Below are 15477 nucleotides of genomic sequence, written 5' to 3' on the forward strand. Positions count from 1 at the left end.
TTGTAGAGATCTATTAATTGTGAGGTCAGCACAATCACTGTTAGTCAACTGATTTACGCATGGCAAAACTGGTATTTAAATTCGAATCCTATTTCAGACAGAAGCAAAAAGGAATTAAATCAGGAACAAGTCTCTGGATCCTTGTTTGAGGAGAGATTACTTTTCTAGTTCTCCTACTAGCTGCTTTTTAAGTAAAAATTTATTTGATAATGAACTATAATGTCCATATATTGAGCATCACGCTGAGCAGCAATACCAACAAGGCTTTTTTTGGTTTTGGTGGAGCCTACTCAACCTTTTTCAGGAAAGAAATTTAAGCTTTTAAAAGTATGAACGTGACAATGGATACTTACCCTTCAGAGATCCAAATTCAAAAATGGCTATGACATGTTATAAAATAAAAGAATCATCAAAATGTAATGGGACCTTGCAACATATTTGTTCCACACATCCACAATTATTTTCAGGATGGTACTGCTCTTTCATGCAGACATCAGACAGCTCCATACAATTTAAAGGAGATGGGAAAGGCAGAGAACAGAATGTTAACATTTGTTTCTGATGGTCACATGGCTCTCTTAATAGGGCCTACAATGAATACCATGACACTACAGAGAAACAAACCTCCTGTAAATTTCATCCTCTACTATACATCAGGCTGGAATAGTGGAGTTATTTATAAGTACTTTAAGTTGACAACTGAACACAGGCCAAACAAAATGAGGAAAAAACAGCAAATTAGGTGGCAAAGAGAAGTCCTATTAGTTCAGTCTCCCCAAATTCATGTATTTTAAGACCAGAAGGGACCAATATGATGATCTAGTTTGACCTCCTGTATAACACAAGCCAAAGAACCTCATCCAAGAATTCCTGCATCAAACCAATAACTTTGGTTTAAACTACAGTGTACCTTTTAGAAAAAGATCCAGACTTGATTTAAAGATGGGTTTGGTGGATTCTCCACAACTTCCAAAGTTGCAATGGTTAGTTATCCTCACTGTTAAAATTTTTCCCATTATTTCCAGCCTGAATTTATTTAGTTTCTAACCATTGCCTTTTTCTTCTAAATTAAAGAACTGCCAACAATCAGAAATCTTTTTCCCTGTAGGTCAGTGGTGGGCAACCCGCAGCCCGTCAGCATAATCCACTGGCAGGCCACAAGACAGTTTGTTTACACTGACCATCCGCAGGCACAGCCACCCACAGCTTCCAGTGGCTGCAGTTTGCCATTCCCGGCCAATGGGAGCTGCAGGCTGCCCACCACTGCTGTGGGTGCTTGTTGAATATTATCAAATCACCCCTTAATCTTCTCTTGGATAAACTAAGTAAAATAAAGTTAAGTCTCTCACTATAAGACATGTTTTGGAGATCCTAAATCATCTTTGTAGCTATTTTCTGAATCCTTTACAATTTATCAGCATCCTTTCTGAAGAACTGGACACAGTATCCAGTAATGGACTCACTAATGTCATATATTGTACCATACCATTAAGTGGATCCTGGGAATGATTGGCAGATATTGTACCAGTCCAAAACTTTTTTTTAAATTCAATAAAAATGGTACTTCAGGTGATGGCACACCAAAGCAGTCACAGTGGTAGGCAGAATCATCAATTCAAAGCAGTAGGTCTAAGGTATATAATCCTGACTACTCCACTAATATGCTCTAATTTTTAGAATGCCCTTTTCTCTTATATGCCTTTCTTTTTTCCAGGATTTTTCTTAGATCCGCCTATTTTAATATAACATATCCCATAATAGGATACATTTTTGGTACAAAAATAAAATCAGAAAACGATTGTTTTATTAGAGTACCTAGCAGAAACAAAAAACACATTAAACAGTATGTACAGATTTGTCTTTAATTCTCCATTCAACTTGCTGCCAAGGCAGTGATGACAGAATTTCTACTGTGGCAGTAACTATTCATTCTTTCTATGAGTACTGGGAAGAACCACCTATTAATCCCTGGACGAGGGGACAAAAACAAATCAAAGTCTAAAATCTGAACATTTATCTTCATAACTCTTTAAATAACTGATTTACCATAATTTTCTTATAAAATAATACCTACTTCTACTAACTGCAAAAAGAACATTTCCTCATCAGAGCAAGCTATATTCACTCTCTCTCTCTCTCTCTCTCTCTCTCTCTCACACACACACACACACACACACGAAAAGTACTTCCTATATCAACATAATTTAGTGTGGAAGAATTTAAAAACAGAGCATATGATCAAAAATGTATGAGCCAGAGTTGTACTCAGCAAAAATTCTAAGAGCAGGTATAAACTATCTATCTTTAGGCACATTCATGCCCCCAATCATGGCCTGTCCTGACACTGGTTTGTCCTCCAATGCAACTTCAGAGTTTCACAGTTCTAAATTATGCCCTGGCAGTTGGGGCAACAAAAAGTGTATGGAACCACTTGCTATGCCCCCATTTTCTCAGTTATCTGATGATCTCATGGGGCATCCAAAATCTTCAGATAATTAAGGTGCCTGCTCTGCAAATTCAGAAGTCTCCTATCCCTGAGTGGAAACATTAAAACCTGTAATAGAGACTCTCACAGTTAAAGGACTACTGGCTAATTTCTCCAAGGCTGACTGATTTGGCAAAATTTACCTACACTCAGGTTTGTTGGGTATTCTCCTCCTGTTGCTCTAGTATTAACAATCAAGGGACTGCTTCTGCAGAAAATGGACACTGGCATTTTAAACACTTTGGGTATGTCTACACTGCAGCTGAGAATGAGACTCCCATTCTGCATAGACTGATTTGCACTACTGGGGCTTGAGCTAGCATGCTAAAAATAGCAGTATGGATATTGCTGCACTAGTTGAGGCTTGCGCCAGCCAGCCAAAATTGGACCCACAACTACATTATATGTACCCTATGGTGTCTAACTATGCTCAAAGCAGGTGTAGAAGACAAGGTGTTTGAAATGCCTGTGCTTGTCTACACTAGGATTTACACCAATGTTAGCACCAGTGGTGCAAAACATGTAAAATAAATAACAGCAGCTCAAAATAGGCAGGACCTCATATCATCAAACCTTATGTATCCAAAATCACTGATTATCCAAAACAAGGTTATGTCTCTAGACTGTTAGAGGATTTCAGATAAGTTGAGATTTGAATGCAAGGGCTACCTGCCATTTGATGCCCAAGGTCAGTCAGCTCATCAGCTTGTAAGTAGAACCTTTAGTAGTCCCTCTACCTAAAAAGAAGGTAACCTTTTGCCTTTGTTCATTGAAGTCTGTATGTTTCCTCCATGCTGGGCAGCTCAACAGTGCACAGTTCAATTTGGTAGTACCTATACTCATTTTTTTGGTAAAATTCTCACTTTTGGTGTAGAACAGGTCCTGCACCACTGGTGCTACCATTGCTGTAAATCCTAGTGTAGACAGGCATAGGCATTTCAAACACCTTGTCTTATTTGTTGGTCTGTATTTTGTCTGTTTGACATAAAGGTCTATAAATCAATTTTAAAAGCTGTTATTAAAGAAAAATGATTATCTGAATTAAAACAGGATATATCAGGAGGACAATTGTATCCGGCGTATAATCCCAAATTATCTAAAGTATTATGGGGGGGGGTGTAGATGAAGCCTTCAGCTATTTAAGGGGCTCTGTCAGGGTTCCTTCCCCACTCTGAACTCTAGGGTACCGATGTGGGGACCCGCATGAAAGCCCCCTAAGCTTATTTCTACCGGTTTAGGTTAAAACCTGGTATGCTGCCATCACCAAGTGATTTAACAAGAAACAGGAAAGAACCACTTGGAGTTCCTCTTCCCCCAAAATATCCCCCCAAGCCCTTACACCCCCTTTCCTGGGGAGGCTTGAGAATAATATCCTAACCAATTGGTTACAAAGTGATCAAAGACCCAAAACCCTGGGTCTTTGGACAATGGAAAAAAAAATCTATCAGGTTCTTAAAAGAAGGATTTTATTAAAAAGAAAACGTAAAAATCATCTCTGTAAAATCAAGATGGAAAATAACTTTAGACGGTAATCAGATTCAAAGAGCCCAGAGGAACCCTCTCTAGCCTTAGTTTCAGAGTTACAACAAAACAGGGATAAACCTCCCTCTAGCAAAGGTAACATTCACAAGTTGAGAAAACAAGGATAAACTAATAAGCCTTGCCTGGCTATTACTTACAAGTCTGAAATATGAGAGACTTGTTCAGAAAGATTTGGAGAACATGGATTGATGTCCGGTCCCTCTTAGTCCCATGAGCGAACACCACCAAAAACACAGAGCACAAACAAAAGCCTTCTCCCCCACCTCCCCCGCCAGATTTGAAAGTATCTTGTCCCCTTATTGGTCCTTTGGGTCTCGTGTCAGCCAGGTTACCTGAGCTTCTTAACCCTTTACAGGTAAAAGGATTTTGGTGCCTCTGGCCAGGGGGATTTTATAGTATTGTATACAGGAGGGTTGTTACCTTTCCCTTTATAGTTATGACAGGCTGAAACTAATTGGTGGCAGGATCAGCGCCATCTTAAAAGACAGATTGTAGGCTCTTTGAGGCTGGGACTGTCTTTTTGCTATGTCTTTGTACAGGACCCTTTATCCACAACTGGGGCTCCTATGTGCTACCACAATAAAAATAAATAAAATAAATAAAACCATTCAAGTTCTGCAACATTAAGCTATACTTAAGTAGATAGAACTGCAGAACCATCAAGAGCTCCAGAGTTGGGAGTCTCTAAGTTTTAAGACACTAAAGCACCAATTAAGTGGTAAACTTCCCAGGATCAACATTTCACTTAAAACTTGTCTGACCTTCAAGTTATCCAAACGTAGGGTTTGTATAATCAAAAGTTTGACAGCATAGCTAGAACAATATTTTTAATATTAACTTTAATTTTTAGTAAATTGCGTGCTCATAAAAGGTGTCCAATTCTTTTCACAATGCCAGAGTGACTCTTTATTCAGTGTTGCTGGAGTGGATTTTATTGCTCCAACAAGTCTTAGTACACTCTTATAATTCATAGGTTTGACATTACCCATAAAATACTTTTCTTTTAAATACGAATTGCAGTGTACTTATGATCTCGCAATTCCTTATTACAAGCTACACACAAATACTCAACTCTTTCCATACTGATAGTGATAATTTTGTTCCATTGCTATATTCCTTGGGGGAATTCTGCACTAGAAAATAAAAAATTCTGTGCACAATATTTTAGAATTCTTCAAAATTCTGCATATTTTATTTGTCGAAACACAATATAATCACGCCAGTTTCAATTATTTTCATAATTTATTTCAAAACACCGATCAGCAAGTATGTCTGTAACAATACAGACAACAACAACAACAAAGATACCCCCTCTCTACTCCTGGGATAATCTGTGAAGGTGCTGGAGGAGGTTTTTGTTGGGTGCTGGAGGGGGCTGCGCTGGGCTCCCCTTGGCCCAGACTCCCGCCCTGTTTTCCCCCACTCAGAGCCCAGCGCGAAGCCAGAAACCCACACTCCCTTACCACCGGAGGCCAGCTACAGGCTCCACTCTGCACAGCTTCATTACAGTCCCATTGGGGGATGTGGTGTGATCCCCGGCCTCACCCCTTGCGAGAGCCAGAACAGCAGGCCAAATGAGGATCAGGCCTGGCAGCCAGAGCGCACACAGCCACAGGGCCTCCATTCCCACCGAGATGGGCACTTTACTCACTGCATGGCTATGGCCCACGCACCACCTCTTTCATTCAGGGCATGCGGTGGCCAGCAACTCTGCAATGCCAAATCGGGGGGGGGGGGGGGGGGGAATTCTGCATTGCACAGTGATGCAGAATTCCCTCAGGACTAATTGTAGAATACTGTGTTTATCATTACACAAAATGCAAAAATTCAAACCGTCTGAACTTTATAAGAATATGTGCATGTATTTGCCCTATCTGCAGTAAAATTAGCTGATGCTCCTTGCAGAACATATCAATATAGCATTACATATTTTAGATCATCATCTTGTTCATACAATGAGGGTCTGGAAAGAGGTTCCACAACCAGCATTTAAGCAACGTTCATAACATCTTAACTGAGCTCCCAAAGAAAATATTGGATGGTGAATTTTAGCAGGCAAATAATCAAGAGGCTGACCGAGAGAGATACAAAGATGTTCTGAAAAAGAATCTCGTCCAATAAGACATGGATATCAGTCCAAGTACTGTAGCACACAGATCAGTTTTCCAAATCATAGAAACATTTTACACAAAAAAATTTGAAGCCTGATTTGTTAATCAATAACAACAAAAAAGAGAAAGTACTTTGTAAGCAGACACAGAAGGAGTTAGACAACGAACACTAATACACTTTCTACGAAAAGGCCTATATATCAAAAATTCAACTGTAGTCTGAATCACAATCTTGCAACACTGGTCATCTTTGGCATAAAGAGTAACTGATAACTGTAAAGTAAAAAATTCAACTTCAGAAGGCATGTTTAAAGCACAAATGAATGATCAGAAAAACCAGAAAAATTTAGATTTTTGATAGGACTTTGGGTACAGAGTTACAAAGGGCTACTAAAAAAAATAATTTTTAAGTGTGTATAAAAGCCTTTTTAAATTTTTTTTTTTAAATAAAGGCTTGTAATAAGACACCTCAGGAAGCAAGCTGTTTTTATTCTAATACATTCGTTTCAGGCATAAAAGTGTAAGAAAAAAAATTAAAGATCAATTAAAACTAAACATTTCCCACGTATAAGAAATACATGTTCTTTATTATATAAATTTGTCACAACAGGTTATTTTGCATATTTTACTATAATCTGAACATTTTTAAATTTATACACAAAATAAATACAAATTAAAATGTTCACCAATGACCTACTCACAAAGTAAGATTTATAAATCTATCTAAACTTCTTCCATTTGCTAGAGCAACTCTTAAATATGTTAACAAATCATGCAGTAATACTCACCCTAGTATTCGGTTCATTCCATGCCTAGCAGCATAATGTAATGGAGTATTGTGCTGATAGAGTTCCCCATAAGAAGTATTTGGATCGAGAGATTCTTTTAGCTGAGGGTTGCTCTCATATATTTGGCAGGCCAGATTTTCATCTCCATTTATAAGTGCTTTGCGGAATTTGGTGGTAGTATTTCCCATGTTGTTATTCTAGTAAATAATGGCACTATTTTCCTTTCCCTTTCAGCCACTCATTTTATGAGTCCGCAACATGTTTCACATCCTTAAAAAAAAAAAAAAAAAAAAAAGTTATATATTCATTTCAAATGCTGTTGTAAACCCTCTTAAAGAAATTCGTCCAGAATTCAACATATTGTAAACATGTATCTGAACAATTGCTTAAGGCAAGTAAACTCTGAGGTGCATTATCAAAGTCCTTATATGAATAGTTACAAATTTCCCTGAGTCATTAATTCTACATAGATTAACTATTTCCCTGTTAAACTATAACATATTTCCACATAATCGTGTGGAAAATGTTTTTACAACACACACACACTTTGAACTTGGATTGTTCTATTTAAAAAAATACATATAAAAAAAAAAACACTTCCTCCTGGCACATACCAGTTTGCAATAGAAAACAAAGACAGACTTAGAATTGCAATATTTATAAGTGATTGCAAAGTTAACTCTTATTAAAATCCAAGTAAAATCGTTAAACAAAATGGAGGGATGACAGAAATGTTTCACAAGTATGCAAGATATTATGCTGTAGGTAGAAGCTTAGTCAAAGAAAAGCATACCAAAATGAGCTTGAACCACCTGTTTTTTAGCTGTGTGTAATCAGCACATTTCTGTGCCATAGGTCTATTGTACCCGAGAGTACTATTCACCACAGCCCTTCCCCAAAAGTTCTGCTGGGCAGGACGGTTTTAATTTATGTTCAGTGCACCACAGTAGCCTCGCTGGTGAAAGATGACTTGGGAAGTCTGCTGGGCTCCCCCGTCTACGGCCAGAACCATTTGACTGGGGACTGAGCTAGCCACCTGCAAGTCGTCCAGAGGAATGGAGTTATTTTGGTGACTTGTGACACCATAACCCACCTCCAGGTAGACTTTCCACCACCACGGAGCTCTTGGTTACACAGGCTAATCCAAGCCCAAACTCTTAAGTAATGTAATTTGTTTTGCATAGACATTTGTCCCTCTCAACCATCTCTCTATTTTAAAAGATCAATGTGTGTGTGTGTGTGTGTGTGTGTGTGTGTGTGTGTGTATATATATATATATATTAGTATTCTTACAAATATATATTTGTAAGAATACTAATGCTTTGATTTTGGGAGTGATGATGCCCATCAGGATGAACTACGGCAAAATGAACAGATTGAAAGTTATGCAGAAGTATTTGCATCCTAAGAACTCCAAGATGTCAAGCTATATTTCATAAATATACAAAAGGAAAAAAAAATGTAGCTACTTCTTCCCTCCAGTGCTACCAAACATGAGGGAGCTAAAAGACATCCCTGCTTTAGCTTGGAGCCAGATTTAAAAATTTTAAACAAAACATTCAAGTGTGTGTGTGTGTGCGTGTTATAGGTGCAGCTGGCAGAGATGCCTGTAGTAATGTGGTCCAACATTTTTAATTGTAAGGCCAACTTACAAGTTGCGTATAACTTTACCAAACTTTAACCATTTAGGTGTCTGCCTCAGGTCAATTTTTTTTTAATGTTTCAGTAAAAATGGTTCAGCCTGAGAACAAGGTTACTGAAAAATACATTGCTTTTCCAATATTAAAAATTCTTACAACAGTTTCATTGAGATGCTGTACTCAGCTTCCATATTTTGGAGCAGAGACTTCAAATATGGTGAAGGGGTTGCCCTGAGATCAGAGAAGTCTCTACCGCCATCCAAATTACCAAAAAGTAGCTAATCAAGGTCAATACTGCACCACCACTTGGATGGATCTCAACAAGCTACATCAAGGTAAAAAAAAACTACCTGTACTTTGTCTCAGCTATTTTGATGTAAAATCCTAGCGATCTCATTGTTAAAAACACAGGTTGTTTTTTTGTTTTGTTTTTTTGTTGCAGTGAAGACGTACAATCCTCACTGTCTCCCTGACCACTCTCATCCCCAGTCCAGCCCACCTTAGAAATAAAGGCTCATGAAGGATAGGAGACAGAGAGAGTTAAGCTCAAGTTGTCAGAGTTCCAGCACTTCCAAGCTCTTGAAAAAAAGGCAGTTGTTCCCATTAATAAAGCTCCGGTTCATAAGAAGGGAGCCACTGGTTTAATATCAAGCTTCACTTACACCCATGCAATCATGGAGAGAACTATGGACCACGTAATTGTGAAAAACAAACCAATCCTATATGAGTGAGTAAAACACATGAACATATCACCAACAAATAAAGTGATTTTTTAGGTCTGCTTTGTTGTTAAGATGAGGGTGGATGTGAACTGTGCATAGTAGAGGCTCCAAAAGAAAACAGATGAGTGGAGTGTTGAATAAATTAATTGTTTATTTCCTTGCTTGTTACAATTTGCTTTAGTGGGATATTTAGTCTAGCAACTATAATTAGGTTAAGTATCAGAGGGGTAGCCGTGTTAGTCTGGATCTGTAAAAAGCGACAAAGAGTCCTGTGGCACCTTATAGACTAACACACGTATTGGAGCATAAGCTTTCGTGGGTGAATACTCACTTCATCTGACAAAATGAGTCTTCATCCACGAAAGCTTATGCTCCAATATGTCTGTTAGTCTATAAGGTGCCACAGGACTCTTTGTTGCTATAATTAGGTTGTTGATGGTTTTGTCCTACTATACACCCATATCCATCCAAAAAATAGCTTAAGTCCCCAAAATTTATTTACTTGAGGACTGAGCCTGTGGCATGCCTTCAATTAGTCTCACTTCTTTTTGTCTACCTCTTATCCTTTTGTCTAGTCAAAATAAAGTGTTACTTAGGAGCCTTGTCTACATTTCATTGATGTTATGGAAGCACAGTACTTCCATAACGATGGGATTTTTCCCCGTGAGCTTTTCAGGTGTGAAAGATTAGCAGCAGTGATGGGAAATTTTAGGGAGAAAATGCTAATGTACATCGTTTAAATGCCAGCTACCATTATTTCAACATCATCCCTATAGTATTTCTATCCCTTATGTCAGTGAAGTGCAAAAAGTGATAACCCATCTTGGGCCAGACATAGTATGATGCGCAGTGAGATACTGCACAATGCTCATATTGTACAGATGAGTGCAATATATCACCTCATTAAAATGAAAAGTGCACTGAAATACAGTCAGACAAGCAGTTTATCCTCCTCAACATTACTTAAAGAAAAGTTGTAATGGTTCTTCATCCAGAGAACAAGACATTATTTAAAAGTGAAAATATTTTGGTTTAATATTTTACCTTAAGGAAGAGGCAGGTAAGTAAAGCAATAATTCTCCTGAATTTCTGCATGGGTGGGTGCAACATCCTCACCCCTAATATTACACTCATTCCGGTACACAAGGTCATTAGAAAATTACAAAATGCCTTTCAAAAACTGCAAGTTGCCAGCAACCTGATAATCTGTCAAAGCATCGTACTTCTGTTCAGTTTACTGAACCTTTAGTTACTGTCACATGGAAAGATCTCTTTCCCTTTATTAGCTCCAGCTGAACATTTTCAGGGTAAGTTTCTCTTTTGTCTGCAACTATTACAACCTTGGCAGTATTTCCTTACATTTTCTTCTGCCTAAGCCAGGAGGTGAAAATACCACTAATACACCTCTACTTCAATATAACGCAGCCCGTGGGAGCCTAAAAATCTTACCGTGTTATAGGTGAAACCATGTTATATTGAACTTGCTTTGATCCACTGGAGTGAGCAGTCCCGCCCCCTCGGAGCACTGCTTTACCGTGTTTTATCCAAATTCGTGTTATATCGGGTGGCGTCATATCGAGGTAGTGGTGTATTTTAAAGCAAAAAGAAAGAATTTTGACATTTTACTGGAGTAAGACAGACTTCACACAAAAAGTGCATGACGGTTCTGGCATTTTAAATTGTCAATATCGTAGCCTCAAAAAGAAATTAAAACCTTTAAAAATGTTCTCAGGAATAACATTTAATATAGGACAGAATTTAGTTAAATATACAATGCTCTTTATACTGATGTGACTCAAAGTACTTTATAAAATGAGCTAAATACTGCTAGTGCAATGAAGCATCCACTGTACAATGGCTCACAACTGAATAATACTGCTCTTCCACCAGTACTGCACTATCCACACTGGGTATGAACCCAAGTCCTAGTGAGAAATGTGAAAGAATACCTACCAGCCCATGCTCAGAGGAAATAAGCAACTGTTAGCTATATTAGATATCTTCCATTCTTATATGCAGAGTTGTTATTGCCATGTTGGTCCCAGGATGGGTGCTGTACGCAGTGGTCAGAGGGTTATAAATGGTGAGACCTCTGGGGATGATGTTTTGTTTCTTGCATTTGCACTGAAAGTAGATGTCACTTAAGTTTTGCGCCAGGTTGTGGAGTTTCCCTTTCATACAGCAAAATTAATTATGTTCCATTGTTGTAGATATTTTGGTCCAATAAAAGATATTATCACATCCACCTTCTTTCAGCTATATCAGGGGTCAGCAACGTTTCAGAAGTGGTGTGCCGAGTCTTCATTCATTCACTCTAATTTAAGGTTTTGCGTGCCAGTAATACATTTTAACGTTCTTAGAAGGTGTCTTTCTATAAGTCTATAATATATAACTAAACTATTGTTGTATGTAAAGTAAATAAGGTTTTTAAAATGTTTAAGAAGATTCATTTAAAATTAAATAAATGCAGAGCCCCCCAGACCGGTGGCCAGAACCCAGGCACTGTGAGTGCCACTGAAAATCATGCCATAGGTTGCCTACCCCTGAGCTATATTATTAGAGTCAGTAATAATAATGACAGACTAACAAGTATTGACTAAAAAGAGTATCAATATACAATCACAGAACTGGAGGGAACTTGAGAGGTCATCTAGTCCAGTCCCCTGCATTGTGGCAGGACTAAGTATTATCTAGACCATTCCTGACAGGTGTTTGTCTAACCTGCTCTTAAAAATCTCCAATGATGGAGATTCCATAACCTCCCTAGGCAATTTATTCCAGTGCTTAACGAGCCTGACAGTTAGGAAGTTTTTCCTAATGTCCAACCTAAACCACTCTTGTTGCAATTTAAGCCCATTGCTTCTTGTCCTATCCTCAGAGGTTAAGAAAAACAATTTTTCTTCCTCCTCCTTGTAACAACCTTTTATGTATTTGAAAATTGTTATGTCCCCTCTCAGTCTTCTCTTCTCCAGACTAAATAAACGCAGTTTTTTCAATCTTCCCTCACAGGTCATGTTTTATAGACCTTTAATCATTTTTTTTTGCTCTTCTCTGGACTCTCTCCAATTGGTCCACAACCTTCCTGATATATGGCGCCCAGAACTGGACACAATACTCCAGTTGTGGCCTAATCAGCATGGAGTAGAGCGGAAGAATTACTTCTCGTGTCTTGCTACAATACTCCTGCTAATACATCCCAGAAGGCTATTCACTTTTTTTGCAACAGCATTATACTGTTGACTCATATTTAGCTTGTGGTCCACTATGACCCCCAGATCCCTTTCCGCAGTACTCCTTCCTAGATAGTCATTTCCCATTTTGTATGTGTGCAACTGATTGTTCCTTCCTAAATGGAGTACTTTGCATTTGTCCTTTTTGAATTTCATCCTAGTTACTTCAGACCATTTCTCCAGTTCGTCCAGATCATTTTGAATTTTAATCCTATCCTCCAAAGCACTTGCAACCCCTCCCAGCTTGGTGTTGTCCCCAAACTTTATAAGTGTACTCTCTAAGCCATTATCTAAATAATTGATGAAGATATTGAACAGAACTGGACCCAGAACTGATCCCTGCGGGACCCCACTTGTTATGCCCTTCCAGCATGACTGTGAAAAGACGGTTACTCACCGTAGTAACTGTTGTTCTTCAAGATGTGTTGCTCCTATCCATTCCATGTAGGTGTGCGCGCCGCGCGTGCACGGCTCTTCGGAAGATTTTTACCCTAGCAACTCCGGCGGGCCAGCTGGGCGCCCCCTGGAGTGGCGCCGCTATAGCGCAGGATATATACCCCAGCCGGCCCATCCGCTCCTCAGTTCCTTCTTGCCGGCTACTCCGACAGTGGGGAAGGAGGGCGGGTCTGGAATGGATAGGAGCAACACATCTCGAAGAACAACAGTTACTACGGTGAGTAACCGTCTTTTCTTCTTCGAGTGATTGCTCCTATTCATTCCATGTAGGTGATTCCCAAGCCTTACGTAGGCGGTGGGGTCGGAGTCAGATGTTGCAGAACGCAACCGCTAAGCCAAAGGCTGCATCAGCTCTGGACTCCTGGACCAAGGAGGCAAAGGTGTGGACCGAGAACCAGGTAGGTGTACAACACCTCCCCCGAAAGGGTATGCAAGCCAGGAAGGCAGCTGAGAAGCTTGAGCCCTGGCGGAATGTGTAGCAAGGTGGCTCTATGGAACATGGGCCAAAACAGAGGAGGTGCAGATGCACAACGTCATTGAAGATGAAAGCCTCTAGGAGGAGACAGGTATGCCCTTCGTCCGGTATGCCGGTACGATGAAGGTTTTGGGGGTGTTACGAGAGGGCTCTGTCCGCTAGATATAGATCGCGGACGCCCTACGGATGTCGAAGGAGGGCAATTGTTGGTCTCCTTGCAAAGAGGGTGGCTTTGGAAAGAAGACCGGAAGGAAGATATCCTGGTAGATATAAAAGGCCGACACCTCCTTAGGGAGGCAGGTTGGACGTGGTAATAACTGCCCTTGTCCTTGAGGAACACAGTATACCTTGGGCCTACTGTGAGAGCCTGAAGCTCGGAGACTCCTCTGGCCGCAGGAAAGGCTACAGGAAAACTGTCTTGCAGAACAGGTATATCAATGTGCATGTTGACATTGGCTCGAATAGGGCATTCATAAAACTGGTTAGAACCAGATTGAAGAGCCAGGTTTATGGCGGGGCCCCACTCGGGGGGAGGTATAAACGCTCCAAGCTCTGAGGAACCAGATGGAATGGAGCGGGACCTCGGCGGGAGAAACGCTTCCACTTGGCCAGATACTTTAACCGAATGGAAGATTTTCTACCACCCCGGAGAATCCTGTAGAACCGAGGCAGAACAACGTAACTCGGATCGGTTTAGCCTCGCAGGAGTCCTGCTGTGAGGAGCAGGGATTACAAGACCGGGTGGTGAAGGTTGCCGTGATCCCGCGTCATGGGGTGTAGGTGTACCAACATGGTGTGCCAGTGCTGCCCAGGTTACACTGGAGCGATCACGATGAGGGGCGCTCTGACCCTGCGGAGTTTTAGCAGGACCTTGTGAACCAGCGGGGACAGTGGAAAGCGTACGGCAGATGGCTGATCCACGGCCTCAGGAAAATCCTCCACGACCGAGCCTGGGGAGAGGCCTTGGAACGAGGAGAATTTCTCTCTCTTTCCGTTCTCGCGAGAGCAAGGAGGACTATGCGGGGAAAGACCCACTTCTGGAAAACGGAATATATAAAGACGGGAGGAAACTACCACTTGTGAGACAGGAAGGATCTGCTGAGACGATCCGCCAGCTGAATCGCCTGGTACACAAGGCAGACTGCTCTCAGCTCTCGGACATTGATGTGTAAGGCCAGCTCTTGAGCTGACCGAAGGCTGTGAGTGCGAAACTACGCCAGGTGCGCACCCAGCCGAGAGATGGGCTGTCTGTCATGAGGGACCCCGAGGGGTGAATGAAACAGCATCCCTGGATACACCAGGGAGGACGCTCACTCCCGGTCGAGGGAGCCTAGGCTTCTCGGGGGGAACGAGACGACCACGAGTATGCCATCTCTGCCCGGGTGGCACACCCAGGTGAGCCACGATCGAAGTGGGCGGAGGCGAAGCCTGGCATGTTTGGTTGCAAACGTGCAGACAGCCATGTGACTCAGGAAACCTAGGCAGGTGCGAGCCCAAGTTGGCGGGAAGGTCCATAGACCTTGTACAATTGTTACCCTCGCCTGAAACCAAGGCTGAGGTAAGCAGGCTCTGGCGAGTCTGGAGTCCAGGACGGCCCCAATGAATTCCCTTCCCTGTATGGGAATCGGAGTGGATTTTACTATTGATCATCAGGCCTAGACACAAGAATAGGTTCGTGACGATGCCCACATGACTGGTAACTTGGGCCCGGTGGTTCTTCGAATGAGCCACTCGTCTAGATACGGAGAACGTGTATCCGGCGGTGGCGAAGAAAGGCGGCGACTACAGCCATGCACTTTGAATACCCCTGGGCTGTATAGAGGCCAACCGGGAGGGCCGTATACTGGGAATAACGATGGTAGGCCCCCAACCGAGGGTACCTTCTGTGTGGAAGAGAAATGGCGACGTGAAAACACGCGCCCTTCATATCGAGGGCGGCGTACCAGTCTCCGGGATCCCAGGATGGGATGACGGTCGCCCTGGGTACCATGCGGAACTCATCTGCATCGTGACTTGTTGAGTTCCCGC

The 15477-nt window shown here is 41.2% G+C and overlaps 1 protein-coding gene across 5 annotated transcripts in view; it reads right to left on the reverse strand.

Annotated features, from left to right (window-relative positions):
• The window catches only part of ANKIB1 (ankyrin repeat and IBR domain containing 1), a 168335-nt gene that overhangs the window by 119692 nt on the left and 33166 nt on the right, over window positions 1–15477 (reverse strand). For 4 of the 5 annotated variants that reach the window (XM_045003430.1, XM_045003432.1, XM_045003433.1 and 1 more), the window contains exon 2: window positions 6927–7196. In XM_045003430.1, coding sequence (XP_044859365.1) covers window positions 6927–7114 — 188 coding nt within the window. In that variant the 5' untranslated portion in view covers window positions 7115–7196. Of the gene's footprint in view, window positions 1–6926; window positions 7197–15477 lie in introns of those variants that run through there. The other variant, XM_045003434.1, reaches the window with a different exon arrangement.

The sequence above is a fragment of the Mauremys mutica genome, chromosome 2, assembly GCF_020497125.1.
Source record: "Mauremys mutica isolate MM-2020 ecotype Southern chromosome 2, ASM2049712v1, whole genome shotgun sequence".
NCBI classification, from domain to species: Eukaryota; Metazoa; Chordata; order Testudines; family Geoemydidae; genus Mauremys; species Mauremys mutica.